Genomic DNA, 17,663 nt, shown 5'->3' on the forward strand with positions numbered 1-17,663 from the left:
ATGCTGGGACTTGTGGTTCTGCAAGTCCCTGCATGCGAAGTAGGCTTGCTGGGACTTGTAGTTCCACTACAAAACACAATAGTTTATTCTATTTTTTACACCACCACAAATCTGCCTGGTGCCCACTGCCCTGGAGTACCGGGGGACAGCCCCGGGCTTCAGCAAGGTCAGGGGGTGTCCTGGAGGGGGGAAACCCCTTGATTGAGGAGGTCCCCACTCCACCAGGGTCCCTGCCTGGGCTGACCAGTCAGGGGGATAATGCTTTGGCCAGGGTAACTAGTAAAATAGTTTCTTCCGGCTGTGGCATTACCCTGCTGGCTGTTTGGGCCCAGTGCTGGCTGTGAAAATATGGAGGACCCCTACTGACTTTGTCCCCGTATTTTGGGAACCAGGCCTCTCCCTAGAGCAGGCATGTCCAACGTTGGCCCTCCAGATGTTGTGAAACTACACATCCCAGCATGCTTTGCCACAGTTTGGCTATTAGAGAATCATAAAACTATTGCAAAGCATGCTGGGATGTGTAGTTTCAAAACATCTGTAGGGCCAACGTTGGACATGCCTCTCCCTAGAGCCTGGTGCTGTTGTTAAAAATACCAGGGAACCCCAATTTTTTGGGCCCCTGAAACCTGGACCAGCTCTTTGAGCCTGGGGGTGATTATAGCTGTGCAGGGGGACCTCGCGCCATTTTTTTTATATTATTTATTTCTTTTTTCCATTTTTACACATGGCAGCATTGCACGGATCTGAGTGATCCGTGCAAGGTTGCCGCAAATATGAATGCATACGAATATGAATGCATACGACCGACTAAATCAGGTGAATTTATAAACTATTCACGATTGGCACTTTCCCCGGGATACGGCCGATTGCGGTCATATCCATTCATACATAGGATCGGTGGTATCCCGGGAGGTTAGCAAATTTCCTCCATTGCGTTTGTATGTCATCAATTATGTAGTGAGGGACAAGATTTGATTCTGTTTGTCCATATAGTTTATGATTGGCAGCCACAAACACTGATTTTGCCTATGACACAGGCCATAATTAATAATGGTATAGACTTGGGGTAGCCAACTCCAGTCCTCAAGAGCTACCAACAGTGCATGTTTTCCAGATCTCCTCACAGAATCACAAGTGAAGTAACTAGCTCCACCTGTGGATAATTTTACATGTTTCAGCTAGTAATGAGTACACCTGGAAAATGTGAACTGTTGGTAGCTCTCGAGGACTGGAGTTGGCTACCACTGGTATAGACCACCAATTATTTTAATTGGTCCTGGACATAAGGCACCCCTGCAAGTACCCCACAGCACCCCAGGTTGCCACGGGGCACAGTTTGGGAATCACTGGTGTAGAGGAAGGTAAAGTCTAGCCACACTGTGGTGACTATAAGTTACTAGTTACTCTTTTATTGGAAAAAGTCACCTGTGGCAAGCAAAGTGAGCCTGCAGGTGTACAATGCAGCCTAGAGTATATAAAAGACAGATCACTGAGGGCACTAACATGTAGCAGAAGCGACATAAACCTCCTGGCAGTGGCAGAAATGCAATATGCAGGGCTTAAAGTGGTAATGCAGAGGAAGGGGGAACTCATTTCTCTATGCCACCTAATTACCTCCCCTCCCCATCCCCCATTAGGCAGAGACGGGGCCAGTGGTAGGGTTTTGGCATCCCCCTGCAAACTAGAATGCTTTTCTGTGAGAATTACTGTGCAGGGCCAATGTGGAGGTTAAAATGTTCCACCTCACCATTTGAGGTGGTGGAACTGAGGGGTAGATTTATTAAGCTCGGTGAAGTGATAAAGTGTCTTGCCTTTATCACCGGCCATTCAGCTCCTAACTGTCACTTTTCTAACACTGACTCATATGTATTAAGCCTGGAGAAGAGATAAACTTGAGATAAAGTGGAAATAAGGTAAAAGGAGATAAATCGCCAGCCAATGAACTCCCAACTTTCATTTTCAAACACAGCTGATTGGCTGGTGCTTTATCTCCTTTCACTTTATCTCCAGTTTATCTCTTTTCCAGGCTTAATACATCTGCCCCTAAGCCTGTAACTTCACAGTTAGGAGCTGATTGGCCGGTGATAAAGTACCAGCCACATTATCACTTCACCAAGCTTAATAAATCTGCCCCTCAGTTCCACCCCATTCCCCCTCACTTTAACCCCTGGCAATATGCAATAGCCAGGCAACTGGGGGGGTAAAAAATCTGGTGAGGAACGCACCATTATGTTGATGGTAGCTGATTGGTTGAACACAGTAGGTAGGAGCCATAGGGTTTAGGTCAAGGGAGTCTTGATAAAGCACCACTACTTCTTCTTTGTCAAGAACAAGGCTTAAAGTTGTCCTGGAGAGGTGGTGGAACTCATTTCCCCTGCCACAACCTTACCACCACCCTCCCAAATTAGGCGGAGCCCGGACCAATGCCAGGGGTTTCCGGACCATCTGCAAACTTCAAAATTTGTGCCCTAACTCCCATACTTTATAAATGGACAGTAGTCTCACAAGTGGTCACATAATAGTATTCCCAATTCAAATTATGCCACAAAGTAGCACAATCATACATTACACCGCATGTAGTGCCCCTGATTTATATAACACCACATAGTATTGTCCCTTTTTCATGTTCTGACACACAGTAGTGCCCCTTATTCAAATTATGCTACACAGTAGTGTTGCTTACCTATAAAGTCCACAGTAGTATTGCTTATACACATATTGCCCACAGCAGTAGTTCCCCTTACACAAAATGTTTACAGTAAGTGCCCTTTATGCACATATCTGTCTCTTCAGCAACTTCCTCTTCTCTTACCTTCATGGTATGCCATTACATATGCCATCCCAAAAAAGGAAGCCGCTGGGACAGGGTTTTGTGTTGGAATTACTGTCCAGGGCTGTGATGGAGGTGGAACTGAGTTCCCCCTAAGAGCTGTCTCTTAAGTTGAATGGACGGTTGGACCATAATGTTCAGTTAGAGTTATCCCATTAAGTGCAGGACGAAGAGTTGGGCACTTACAAGTTGCTGATGGTAGTGGGGATGGAGGCAGTACACCTATCCTGGTGCTGAAGGCCAGGAGGCCCTGAATATATTTTTATTTTATTTTTATTGATTACATTTTGTTCTATTTTTCATCGATAACTCTTTTGTTTTACAGTCTATAATTTTTCATGCAACCATTCTTCTCCCCGCCACCATTAGATAGAGGAGAGAATTGTTTAATTCACGTTTAGTATTAAATAGGTCTTCCTCACAGAATAAATAAGATAAAAACTCCAGACCCCTCCTGGGCATCCATATCTATAGACACGGCAGAAGTTGTGGCCACATCTTATCAGCTCTTGCAGTAAGAAAAAAACCACAGAATTTGTGTTTTTTTGTTCCTACGCTATTAATAACCTTAATAACATTCCTCTCCACTCATATCCAGTCTATTCTGAACAAATCACACCTGACAATTTAGTTTTTAAGCCAAAAGGTTGCACCAAGGCAGCTGGATGACTATTATTATCACCCCTGGGATGAGATGGCAAACTTAGCATCACCCATAGACTAAAACAGTATACTTAGCATTACCCCCCCCCCCCCCCCCCCCCCCGACTGATATGGCACACTTAGCATCACCCCTGGACAAATACAGCACACTTAGCATCACCCCTGGACTGATACAGCACACTTAGCATCACCCCTGGACTGATACAGTACACTTAGCATCACCCCTGGACTGATACGGCACACTTAGCATCACCCCAGGACTGATACGGCACACTTAGCATCACCCCTGGACTGATACGGCACACTTAGCATCACCCCTGGACTGATACGGCACACTTAGCATCACCCCTGGACTGATACGGCACACTTAGTATCACCTCTGGACTGATACAGCACACTAAGCATCACCCCAGGACTAATACAACACACTTAGCAGCACCCCTGGACTGATACAGCACACTTATTATCACCCCTGGACTGATACGGCACACTTAGCATCACCCCTGGACAGATACAGCACACTTAGCATCACCCCTGGACAAATACAGCACACCTAGCATCACCCCTGGACCATAGTTGCCTACCATCCTGTATTCAGCAGGAGACTCCCTGAAATAACAGCAGTCGGTACTTGTTTCCTAGCACGGCGCACATCGAGGGTCATCGCATAACTTAAGTTAAGGTATGCGATGGACGCAACCGACACGATTTTTTGGCTATTTTAAGCCTTTCCCCCGACAATTAAAAAATCGCCTCCATCGCATACCTTAACTTAAGGTACCGATGCGACCGACGCGATTTAACATTGAATGCATTGTATTCAATGTTAAAATCCTATGTAAAATCGGGTCCATTCTATGCCATTATAATGGCATACAATGCGACAGATGCGATGGACCCGATTTTACATAGGGAACAATGTTAAATGGCCCAATGGACCCGATTTTTGATTGTGTACCCACCCTGATGGGTAATTTGTATGTGAAATGGCCCCCCATTGTTAACGCCACCCCACGATGTACGCCAACCCGAAGCGTGGCGAGCGGCGGCAGTACGCGTCTTCCGACCTTTTCATACCCCCACTATCCACGTCGGCGTGGAGTTTACTTTTTATAGTGTGGTGAGCGCAGCGAGCCACCGAGCCCAAAGCGTGGCGAGCACACGCGTAATACCTGTGAAGTAATGCGCGTCCCCCCGCGGGGCTCGCTGTGCTTCGGGCGCGGTGGCTCGTTGTGCTCGCCACACTATATAAAATCAACTCCCCGCTCACGTTGATAGTGGGGGTATGAAAAGGTCGGAGGACGCGTACCGCTGGCGTTCATCGTGGGGTGGCGTTAACAATGGGGGGGCATTTGACCCATCAGGGTGGGTATACAATTAAAATTGGTATACGATTAAAATTGGGGTCTAGGGGGCATTTTACATTGGGTCCAATGTAAAATCGGGTCTCAGGAACCATTTTACATTGGTTCCAATGTAAAAAAATTGGGTCGGTCGCGTCAATCGCATCACATGCGATTTGGTTGCATGCGATGCGATCGACGCGATTTTTTAAGACCCGATGGATACCAATAAAATCGTCAGTGCCGTGCTAGGAAACAAGTACCGAGCAGTCTCCCTCTCTCACTCATTAGTCTAGCAATCTCCCTCATGTCACCTAGCCCACATTACACGGTTACATCATAGTTACCTCCCCTCCTGCATTCTGCAGGAGACTCCCTGATATAGCAGCAATCTCCCTTTCTCCCTCATTAGTCTAGCAATCTCCCTCATGTCACCTAACCCACATTACACTGTTACACCATAGTTACCTCCCATCCTGCATTCTGCAGGAGACTCCCTGACATAGCATTAATCTCCCTCTCTCCCTCATTAGTCTAGCAATCTCCCTCATGTCACCTAACCCACATTACACTGTTACATTTTTGGGTAAAAGGAATGAGAGACAGATACAGTTACATTGTATCATCAGCACCATTTCCCATCACTTTACCAAGTATAGTAGCTCTTACTAACTGCTCTGGGGATCATCTACATTTGGATAGAAGTCATTTTAGATTCCTCTCAGATGTAGCAGTGCACACCCACGCTTCTAGGTGCCACGTTCACAATCTCTTTTAACAGTCTCTCCATATATGGAACTAGACACGCCCTTTGGGTGGAGCATGACACGCCCCCTCAATGGGTTGCTGTGCAAAATTCTACTACCAACTATAATCTCCCTGAAACTAGTTTTCAAAAGTAGGCAAGTATGCCCTGGACTGATATGGCACACTAAGCATCACCCCTGGACTGATATGGCACACTTAGCATCACCCCTGGGCTGATATGGCACACTTAGCATCACCCCCGGGCTGATATGGCACACTTAGCATCACCCCCGGGCTGATATGGCACACTTAGCATCTCCCCCGGGCTGATATGGCACACTTAGCATCACCCCTGGACTGATATGGCACACTTAGCATCACCCCCGGGCTGATATGGCACACTTAGCATCACCTCCGGACTGATATGGCACACTTAGCATCACCCCGGACTGATATGGCACACTTAGCATCTCCCCCGGACTGATATGGCACACTTATCATCACCCCTGGACTGATACGGGACACTGGGCAGCTCCCCTGTACTGATACGGGACACTTAGCATCACCCCTGGACTGATACGGGACACTGGGCAGCTCCCCTGTACTGATACGGGACATTTATCATCACCCCTGAACTGATACGGGACACTGGGCAGCTCCCCTGTACCATACCTCCCAACTTTTTATGCGAAGAAATAGGGACACTCGCGCGGCGAAGCCGCGCGAGCGACCGAAAAGGGGGCGTGGCGTATGCAAATGAGGGCGCGGCTTATGCTAATTAGCCGCGACCTCATTTTCATACGAGAATAGACGCTGTGCGCATGCGCACAGCGTCTATTCTACTACATTGGGGGGTCTCCCAACTGCCACCCCCCCGCAGCGGGACAATGCCTGCCGCGGGTGGGACGTCGGGACAGGACCCGAAAATCGGGACTGTCCCGACGGAATCGTGACAGTTGGGAGGTATGCTGTACTGATACGGGACACTTAGCATCACCCCTGGACTGATACGGGACACTGGGCAGCTCCCCTGTACTGATACGGGACACTTAGCATCACCCCTGGACTGATACGGGACACTGGACAGCTCCCCTGGACTGATATGGGACACTTAGCATCACCCCTGGACTGATACGGGACACTGGGCAGCTTCCCTGTACTGATAAGGGACACTTAGCATCACCCCTGGACTGATACAGGACACTGGGCAGCTCCCCTGGACTGATGCGGGACACTGGGCAGCACAGCTGGACTGATACAGCATGTTTATTTGAAACTCTCTCTGGCTTTTTAGATTGCCCACCACACTATCAATAAAAGGTTATATAGAAACAAATAAGCCTGCTCATAGCAAATGCTTCGAAGGCTAGTCTGCTACCTTGTGATAGCCTCTTTGTGCATGTGTGTGTGAGAGATAGAGATGTATTTTCACTCACTGCCAACAAATGGAGACACACAAATGGACACTAGACACACACACACACACACACACACACACATATGATATAAATAGATAGACAGATGTAAGATATATACAGTATGTTTCCATTACTACCTAATGTACATTGCATCCTTGGGTTAGAAACATTACCAATAACCTTATATAAAAAAAAGTCTAATTTCCAAGTGCACATACACAGCAGATTGCAATCTACTGTAGGTAACTGGTGCTGAGCAGGTTAAATGTCCTTCCCTGACTGCCACTGAGCCTACAGCTGTAACCTGAGAGGCAGCACCCGCCCCGCCCTCTGTGTTTCCTGATTCGTGGAGACTTTCACTTTCATTTCTCCCTCCTGCTGCAGTGATGGCGTCTGCTACTGATCTGAGAAAGGAGCTGGACTGTTCCATCTGCCTGAGCATTTATACAGATCCAGTGAACCTGAGATGTGGCCACAACTTCTGCCGGGTCTGTATTGAGAAAGTGTTGGATGCCCAGGAGGGTTCTGGAGTTTATAGCTGCCCTGACTGCAGAGCAGAGTGTCAGGAGCGTCCTGCGCTGCAGGGGAACATAACTCTGTGTAACATAGTGCAGGGTTTCCGGTCTACTCAGCCAGAGCAGGACGAGACTGGAATCTTCTGCACCTATTGTATTCATACTCCTGTACCTGCTGCTAAGTGCTGTCTGATGTGTGAGGCTCAGCTGTGTGATAATCACCTGAGAGTACACAGCAAGTCTGCAGAACACGTCTTCTCCGATCCCACCACTGCCCTGGAGAACAGGAAATGCTCCGCCCATAAGAAGGTCCTGGAGTATTACTGCACTGAGGACGCGGCCTGTATCTGTGTGTCCTGCAGTTTGGCTGGAGAACACCGGGGACACCATGTGGAGTTGCTGGATGTGGCCTTTGGGAAGAAGAAAGAGAAGCTGAGGAATGTTCTGCAGAAACTGGCAATAAAGAGAGAGGAGGCTGAGAAAAGAGTCCAGAGTCTGCAGGAGCGCAGGATGGGTGATCAGGAAAAAGCAGCTGGTGTAAAAGAGACAGTCACTGCCCTGTTTAGAGACATCAAGAGACAGCTGGAAGACATGGAGAAGAGAGTCCTGAGTGAGATCTCCAGGCAGGAACAGCGCGTTTCTCTCTCAGTCTCCGATCTGATCCAGCAGCTGGAAATAAAGAAGGGCGAGCTGTCCGAGAAGATGCACCACATTGAGGAGCTGTGTAACATATCTGACCCAGTGATTGTCTTACAGGAACCGGACACAGGTGACTGGTGTGATGCTGAGGACAGAGACAGACGAGATAACCAGGTCCGTGGTGCAGGAGAGCTGAATGTGGGTCATGTCTCAGAGACATTACACATGTTATATGATATAATATCTGGTATAAAGAACGGGATCTATGTGCAGGAATCTACTGACCACCCGCAGGATGTAAGCCCAGCAGGTGATGCAGAATCTGGTCTAGTCACGTCTTTAGGGAAGGGAAACCATGTTCTAGATGCTACTGAAAAGGCTCTGGGTGGAAACCCAGCGTCTAATACAGAATCTGATGTAATTACAGCTGTAAAGAAAGGAAACCAGGTTCCAGAGTGTACAAACCTAGCACCGGGTGTAATTCCAGCTGCTCATACAGAAGCTGATATTCTAACTGGTGTAAAATTAGGGCTCTTTGTGCGCGGATCTACACCTATAAGACTGGATATAAACACAGCTGCCAATAATATAGGTGTGTCTAGTAACAATGCAAATTGGTCAGGAGGAAGCCAGAGACATCCAGAAACATCAGGGAGATTCCAGCATTATAACCAGGTGTTAAGCACCACAAGCTTTTCCTCAGGGCGACATTACTTGGAAATGGTGGTCAGTAATGGCGGGTGGTGGAGTGTTGGGATGTGCTATCCCAATATAGACAGGAGAGGAGAACAGTCACACATTGGTTATAATGACAAGTCCTGGGCTTTGTGTAGCGGGTGGTATAACCGGTGGTCACTGATATATGACAGCAACGAGATCCAGTTGCCTGCTTTTCCTTCTGCTATGGTGGGTCCTTCTACTATGGTGGGGATGTATCTGGACTATGAGGCTGGACAGCTGTCCTTTTATGATCCATATGAGCAGATGAGACACATACACACGTTCACTGCCACCTTCACTGAGCCCCTTCATGTTGCATTATGTATAGGGAGAAGTGCAAGTGTATCTCAGATAGTCGCGCACTCTGAGATATTATTATAAAACGCCCGAGGCTGTATGTAATGAGGTGCGAGTTCGGCAGCTATGCCGGATTCCAGATGGCTGCCTTATTACATCCGGCCCCTGTATGAGTCCGGTAACATCACAGGGAGGGACAAATAATGGGTTTTATTTGAACTCACAAATTGGAGTTGCAAAAACGGGGTATATGTAATAGTGTTCAAGCTCGCTGAGGTCGCGGGATGCTGGCCGAACTGAAGGCATCTTTTTAAAGTGGCAATTATTTTACAACGCAAATCCATGCCTTGTAATTGTAAATGATTGCCGGTTTAAAAAATGTCCCAATTTGTCCGGAATCCCGCATCTCTGGGGAACTTGGACGCTATTACTTAAGCCCTAATTAGGGCGACTAAAATGTTTGGCGAGTGTCTTTATATACTTTTACCTAATAATAAAGGTGTCCTGTTAGGATAATTCCAGTTACGTTTTCTTAGAAATGTTGGTGTTATTGGAAACATAAGACTTATATATAAATTCCTGTATTTGCTAATAATTATATGTACTAAGACGAGCCTCCTGTATCACACAATAAATTTTGGATGGGGAATGATGTCAGTGTATTAACTGATTTCTTGTTTGCTAGCATCTATATCTGTTTATGTACGTTTGCTCTGTCCGTCTCTTAGTACAATGCGCTTGGGCCCTCATTCAGACCCGCCCGCTTAATAGCGAGTTCAATCTGGGGACCGATGTTTCGGATCTGAACGCCTTTGGGCGTAGAGAGGGGCAGGCAGGGGGCGGAGCCGGGGATGGCGCATGGGGCCGCCCAATGTTTCCTCGGCGTGCCCACAAAAATGGTGTGTGCGCCCAGAAAAACGCTGGGTGTCCCCATGCGAGTGCAGGTGTAGTGAAGCCTGTAAGGGGTGGGAGGCTGACATCACACAAAATCAGCGCCCGCCCCGTTCTTGACCATATTTGCGAACGGGCAAAAAAAATGTGATGGTCATGACCATTGTATGATTTTTTTGCCCGTACGCTCGCGAATGGATTTGTAAGCGCATAGACCCTTTTGCATGCCACCGAGGGAATTTGCAGCGGGCGGGTCTCAACCAGGCCCTTGGTGAGAAGCCAGAGTAATTTGCTGCTGTACTTAAATAAACTTGTATCTTTATCACAACTCTTGGACAATCTAATTGATTTATTGGCGCTTGATTAATAACTTTATCAGGGTCCATCTAGAAGTGCAGAGCAGAGATTCGTCATTAGCCCAGTAGCAGCTGCATCACCTGCAGTGTGGTGCCACCCTCACCCGCTACACAGTCCTCATTCTCTCGGGAGCTGCCATCTCAGCAGTCAGTTCGCAGTACACATAAGTGTAACTATAGGGCATATGTCACAGACCTCTAGCGCAGCGGTTTCCAACCTTTTTTTCCCCTCCCGTACCCCTTGATTAGGCTTTTAATTTATGAGTACCCCTCCTCTCAATGTGAAATATCCACAGTACTTACGAGTAGAGTGGGAGTGAGCGGTATGAGTGTTCTTATATTAAGGAGTAGCGGAGGAGGAGTGTGCGCTCAGGAATCGGGACCCTCTGTGCAGTGTCGGACTGGGGCATGAAGGGCCCACCAAGGAAATGCACTCACAGGGGCCCACCAAGGGGCGTGGCTTTTTTGAAGGGGTGTGGCCACCTGACCAGAGAGGAGTGGCTATACACTATGCGATTTTGGGCCAATTTCATCCGATTTCGGCACTTTGGGCCGATAATCAGGCAAAATCGGGCCAAAATCGCAGGTGTGTAACATCTGATCCGTAAATCCCCCACTCTGATAATAAAGCAAATAGGTCCCACAGATAATAATACAGCAAATAGCCCCCCCAGATATTACAGCACATAGGTCCTCCACACACAGATGATAGTAGAGCACATAGGTCCCCCCACATATAATACAGCACATAGGTCCAGGGCCGTTTCTAGACAATTCAGCTCCCAGGGCGAAGAAATAAAAATGCCGCCCCCCCCAAATACATAACATGGTAGTGAAGAAATTGCGCGTGCCGCAGGCGCGCCAAAATAGGGGGTTTGGCGTAATTCCAAAAGGGGTGTGGCTTAATATAAGGGTGTGGTCTAGCAGGATAACAATTCCCTTACAGCTCACTTTTGCAACCTGCATGACCAGACATTGGGGTTTCCGCAGGAATTGTCATTGTCCTCCCGCACTTAAGTTGGTGGGCTGAAGGCCACACAGTGACTTAGAACGCCTCACAGATAAAGACCAAACAATGACAGGCTACTTAAATCATTATACACTGTTTATCCCTGATACCAATTACACATTACGCCGCACACTGTGATGACAATTACACATTACGCCACGCACTGTGATGTCAATTACATATTACGCCGCACACTGTGATGACAATTGCACAATATGTCGCACACATGATGCCCATGACATACTATATAACACTCCGCAATGCCCATGACATACTAAATAACACACCGCAATGCCCATGACATACTAAATAACACACCGCAATGCCCATGACATACTAAATAACACACCGCAATGCCCATGACATACTATATAACACTCCGCAATGCCCATGACATACTATATAACACTCCGCAATGCCCATGACATACTATATAACACTCCGCAATGCCCATGACATACTATATAACACTCCGCAATGCCCATGACATACTATATAACACACTGCAATGCCCATGACATACTATATAACACACTGCAATGCCCATGACATACTATATAACACACCGCAACGCCCATTACACATTTGACACATAAGTGCCACTTACCTACATGCTCAATGCCAGGGGCTTCATGCTCAATGCCAAGGGGGTCTGAATTTGCTCGTTGCCAAGGTGGACAGAACTGTGCAGCGGCCTGCTCCCGGCCGGTATTTTCAATTCAGCGCACCGCCGGTGGTGTGCAGCAGGGAGGGAGGATGGTGTGCAGCAGGGAGAGAGGGTGGGAGCGGTGGTGTGTGCAGCAGGGAGGGAGGGTGGGAGCGGTGGTGATGTGCAACAGGGAGGGAGGGTGGGAGCGGTGGTGGTGTGCAACAGAGAGGGAGGGTGGTAGCGGTGGTGGTGTGCAACAGGGAGGGAGGGTGGGAGCGGTAGTGTGCAGCAGGGAGGGAGCGGTAGTGTGCAGCAGGGAGGGAGGGTGCAGCAGGGAGGGTGGGTTGCAGTCATGTGCAGCAGGGTGGGTGCAGCAGGGTGGGTTGCAGCAGGGTGGGTGGGTGCAGCAGGGTGGGTAGGTGCTGGGTGGGTGCAGCTTGGTGCAGGGTGGGTAGGTGAGTGCAGCTTGGAGTAGGGTGGGTGGGTGCAGCTTGGTGCAGGGTGGGTAGTTGGGTGGGTGCAGGGTGGGTAGGTGGATGGGTGCAGGGTGGGTAGGTGCAGGGTGGGTAGGTGGATGGGTGCAGGGTGGGTAGGTGGGTGGGTGCAGGGTGGGTAGGTGCAGCAGGGTGGGTAGGTGCAGGGTGGGTAGGTGGGTGCAGCTTGGAGCAGGGTGGGTGGGTGCAGCTTGCAGCAGGGTGGGTGGGTGAGCCAGCCGCCGGTTAGCTGCTCACTTCACCTCTCCCCCTGCCTGTGTTGCATGCTGCGTGCTGGGTCCTGAATTCCCCCGCTCCCTGCTGTGTCTGGGAGAGACTCAGTGAGACGTGCTGCTGCTATGTAAAATTCACATCTCCCGCTGGACCGCTAGCCAATAGGCGCTCGCGGTCCTGCAGCCACCAGTTGATTGGCTGCTGGACCGCAAGCGCCCATTGGCTAGCGGTCCAGCGTGAGACGTGAATTTTACATGGCAGCAGCACGTCTCACTGCCCGCACCCTCCGCCTCCAGCTGCCCGCCCCGCCGCCTCGAGCTGCACGCCCTCCGCCTCCAGCTGCATGCCCCCCACCCTCCGCCTCCAGCTGCCTGCCCCGCCGCCGGGTAAGTCATCCGCTAGCTATTGACTACCCGGCGGCATATCATGTGAAGCGTTAGGCCCCGCCCCACTGTAAAAGTGACAGGGGCCCACCGGGGAATCCCCGGTTCCCCCCCAGGCCAGTCCGAGCCTGCCTCTGTGTCTGGCCGCTGGCTGTGTACTGTCTCCGGTAGCAGAGGAGTAGTGTGCGGTCAGGAATCGGGCCCCTCTGTGTCTGGCTGCTGGCTGTGTACTGTCTCTAGTAGTGGAGGAGTAGTGTGCGGTCAGGAATCAGGTCCCTCAGTGTCGGGCCGCTGGCTGTGTACTGTCTCCGGTAGTGGAGGAGTAGTGTGCGGTCAGGAATCGGGCCCCTCTGTGTCTGGCTGCTGGCTGTGTACTGTCTCTAGTAGTGGAGGAGTAGTGTGGTCAGGAATCGGGTCCCTCTGCGTCTGGCCGCGTGCTGTGTACTGTCTCCGGTAGTGGAGGAGTAGTGTGCGGTCAGGAATCAGGTCCCTCTGTGTCGGGCCTCTGGCTGTGTACTGTCTCCGGTAGCAGAGGAGTAGTGTGCGGTCAGGAATTGGGTCCCTCTGTGTCTGGCCGCTGGCTGTGTACTGTCTCCGGTAGCAGAGGAGTAGTGTGAGGTCAGGAATCGGGCCCCTCTGTGTCTGGCTGCTGGCTGTGTACTGTCTCCGGTAGCAGAGTAGTAGTGTGCGGTCAGGAATCGGGTCCCTATGTGTCTGGCCGCTGGCTGTGTACTGTCTCCGGTAGTGGAGGAGTAGTGTGCGGTCAGGAATCGGGTCCCTCTGTGTCTGGCTGCTGGCTGTGTACTGTCTCCGGTAGTGGAGGAGTAGTGTGTGGTCAGGAATCGGGTTCCTCTGTGTCGGGCCGCTGGCTGTGTACTGTCTCCGGTAGTGGAGGAGTAGTGTGCGGTCAGGAATCGGGTCCCTCTGTGTCGGGCCGCTGGCTGTGTACTGTCTCTGGTAGTGGAGGAGTAGTGTGCGGTCAGGAATCGGGTCCCTCTGTGTCGGGCCGCTGGCTGTGTACAGTCTCCGGTAGTGGAGGAGTAGTGTGCGGTCAGGAATCGGGCCGCTGGCTGTGTACAGTCTCCGGGGTTCCCACTAACGCCTGTACGATTTTTTTCCACCCATGTCAGCACGGGGCAGGCGATCGCTGATGTCAGAGGAAAAAGCACGAGGAGACGCTGATGACGCTGCCGACGGAAGTGACACCACTTGTTCATCTCCACAGCATCGTGAGACTTCTTCTTCCGCCATTAGAAAAAAAAATTGAAGTACCCACAACAGGTCTGCAGTGTACCCCAGTGGTACATGTACCCCTGGTTGGGAACCACTGCTCTGTCCATTTAGCTACAGATCTCCCAAAAGGCCTCTCGGGGTATGATCATATAAGCCCTTATTCTGATGTCGGCGGTACGGCCCGCGTGCGGCCGTACCGCCGATGTTTTCACTCTGCACATGCGCAGAGGTCACTCTGCGCATGTGCAGGCGAAATCGCCGCACAAAAATTTTATACGCCGCAAAGGGGGCGTATAGGGGCGTGAGGGGCTTAATAGCCTCATTTCCCTATGCATACGCCCCGCGTTTCATGGGCGTTCCCATGCAAACGCGGGGCGTATGCATGGTAATGAGGCTATGACGCCAGTGATGGGGGCGGAAAGCTGACATCGCCGGATGTCAGCTCTCCGCCCCCATACAAGCTTTCACACGGACGATTGTCCGTGTGGTCTAAGCTTGCGTGAGCTGGTGGAGCGTGCGGCCCTGCCTTCGATGGTCGTCGACCATCGAATGCAGGGGCCAGCTCCCACCATGGTGGAGGCGTACGCCCCACCATTTTCATGCGGATCGCCAGCCGTCCGCGTACGGACGGCCGTGGCGATCCGTCTTGTAGGCGGGGATTGGTTTGTGCGGCCGGAGCAACGTATGCGGCTCCGGCCGCACAGATCAGAATAAGGGCCATAGTTATGGTATTTTGTTGGGGCAGCATGAAGGGGGTGTTGGGGGTGGACCCAAACCATTGACATCACAATTATAGACAGGTCCGGGCCTCTGATGTCATCATAGGGGGCGGGCCTGGCCTGGCCCTGCCGAAGTCTCTGACGGGGCATTGGTGGGGACAGACAGCAGGCTGTTCCAGTATGGCTCTGCTAGAGGGGAAGGGCTCATTTTGCCCTTTAAAAATCGGGCAGGGCGCAGTGCCCTGCTAAAACAGCCTGGCATGAACACTACATTGGGTCGATATGGTCAAAAAAGGTCAACACGATCAAAATGTCAACGTGGAATAAAGTCGATTGAGTTATTCGCCTGTGTGTCTATGTTGACATGAACACTATTAGTGTACCGTATCCATTCGCAGTATGAAGGGTGAGTCCCTGAGCACTGAAACGTGTGTATTAGCCTAGAGCACCTGGAACCTTTATCCGGTCCTGATTGCTAAGCTGCACTGCTGGGAACCTGTAGAACAAAATGTAACAGTGCCCCCAGATCTAGGGCGTGACTGAGCAGCTCTGGAGCGCTTACGGATTGATGTGGTGCTATTGGTTAGTGGGACAACTTGGCCATTTTATATGTCTGCATCCGCAGATTCCTGACTGTATTATAAAGTGTAATTTTGGGGATATATTTTATCTCACCTTTAGCGCTAAAGCAGATCTGGAGAAGGGACAGAGTAAAGGGGGTGAATAGGCCTTCTGGTCACGCTTTACCTCTAATGATAGTCCTTTCATGCTTACCATGTCGGCAGTTGCTGGCTTTGTGTGTAGATTGTGACCCTGTCCTTGTGTCCTGAGAGTCTCCGTTATCTCTTGATGAGCTTCAGGAGAGAAGAAGAAGCAGTAATGGGTAATACAGAAGCTACTAGTCCATAAAGACGTCCATGTAGTGTGGTACGCAGACTTATAACTGTGTTACCTCACGTATCATGTTGTCAGCTATTGAGAGTGAGCTGTAATAGCTTTTTTAGTTAAAACAATGTCCTTGTATTAGAAGTTGAAGCATTGGCCATGAGAACATTAGATATTGGTTTATGCATTCAAGTCCAGGAGATTTATGGCTAAAAATAAAGAAATATCAACATTGAAAAAATTATGGGCCTGTTTACATTCTCACTTATTGTGAAAAAAAAAAAAAAAAGATAGTAGAAGCCATATTATTACAAAATATCTGTATGGTGCAATTGAAAAATTGGAAGGGACAGGAGGACAATATGGTGACTAGAAGGTAGATGAGGACAAAATGGCGACTGTGGAAGGAAGAGGAGGACACAATGGTTATTATGGAAGGGAGATGAGGACAAAATGGTGACTATGGAAGGGAAAGGAGTACAAAATGGTGTCTATGGAAGGGAGAGGAGGATACAGTGGTGATTACGGAATGGAGAGGAGAACAAAATGGTGACAATGGAAGGGTGAAATGGACAAAATGAGGGAGATTAGGATTAAATAAATGGCGGGTACACACATTCACCACCTTAATAACATAGTGGTGAAGCGGATAAAAACAACCTAAAATATAGAGATGGAGCCCCTCTCATGCTTGCAGGGACTGGCGATAGAATCGCCAGGCCCCGCCAGTCGTCGGAAGGGGGTGCATGCGCACATGAGACACGCGCGACCCATTCCGATGGAGCTCCCCGCTGCCATCCACCGCCTCCCCGTTCTCTATCACCAGTCCCCACCACCTCCCCAAATCCCCCGCCCAACCCTGCCCGCCTCCCTGAAGCGGAGACGGGCAGGCTCCCACCGCCATGCCACCGACTGATTGGGACGCGTGTGCATGCACCGGCAATGAATGAGAGGGCATCCATCTGTAAGTGTAAAATGCACTTTTTCTGACAGACCGTTTTCTGTATGCAAATAATTCGTGTAACTGCCGTAAATGAACTAGCAGCAAAGTATTTACCATGGGGGCAGTCATTTTTATCTTATTACTAATGGAGCACGGGCACTTACTTACTCATGTACACACCTGACAGGGGCCGCAGGAAGAACCAGGACTCAGCATTGTACCTACACAATCTAGGTGCAGGATAATAGATGGAAAGTGAAAAGGTCAATAGTATCTGGGTTGATCCCGACAGCGTGAGGTACTTATGTATTATCTGGGCTCCCATGTTAAATGCACCCCATTTTTTCATACCCCTACTATCCAACTACGCATGGAGTTGATTTTATATGGAGTTGATTTTATATAGTGTGGCGAGCGCAGCGAGCCACCGTGCCCGAAGCGTGGCGAGCGCAGCGAGCCCCGCAAGGGGATGCGGTCTCATAAGAAAAACGGGAGCCCAGATATTACATAAGTACCCTTCAGGGAAATGGCCTGGCTTTGCTACTGTAGCACTCTGCATACTTTACCACTCCTATAGGGTTTTTAAAAAATTAAGTCATGTCAACCTTTTCATGTATTGACTATTGCAATGTCAACCATTAAGCAACACAAACCATATGCATGTTGACCATATGGTGTCGACCTATTGACTGTCCACCTAGACACTTCTGACCTAT

At 49.7% G+C, this 17,663-nt stretch overlaps 1 protein-coding gene across 1 annotated transcript; it reads left to right on the plus strand.

Annotated features, from left to right (window-relative positions):
• The first annotated feature begins 7,387 nt into the window (after positions 1 to 7,387).
• Positions 7,388 to 9,256, plus strand: LOC146058572 (E3 ubiquitin/ISG15 ligase TRIM25-like). The gene has a single exon (XM_083170853.1). The coding sequence runs from the start codon at positions 7,388 to 7,390 to the stop codon at positions 9,254 to 9,256; it is 1,869 nt and encodes a 622-aa protein (XP_083026979.1).
• Positions 9,257 to 17,663: the final 8,407 nt, after the last annotated feature.

Source organism: Crinia signifera, chromosome 2, assembly GCF_055691185.1.
Source record: "Crinia signifera chromosome 2, ASM5569118v1, whole genome shotgun sequence".
NCBI classification, from domain to species: Eukaryota; Metazoa; Chordata; class Amphibia; order Anura; family Myobatrachidae; genus Crinia; species Crinia signifera.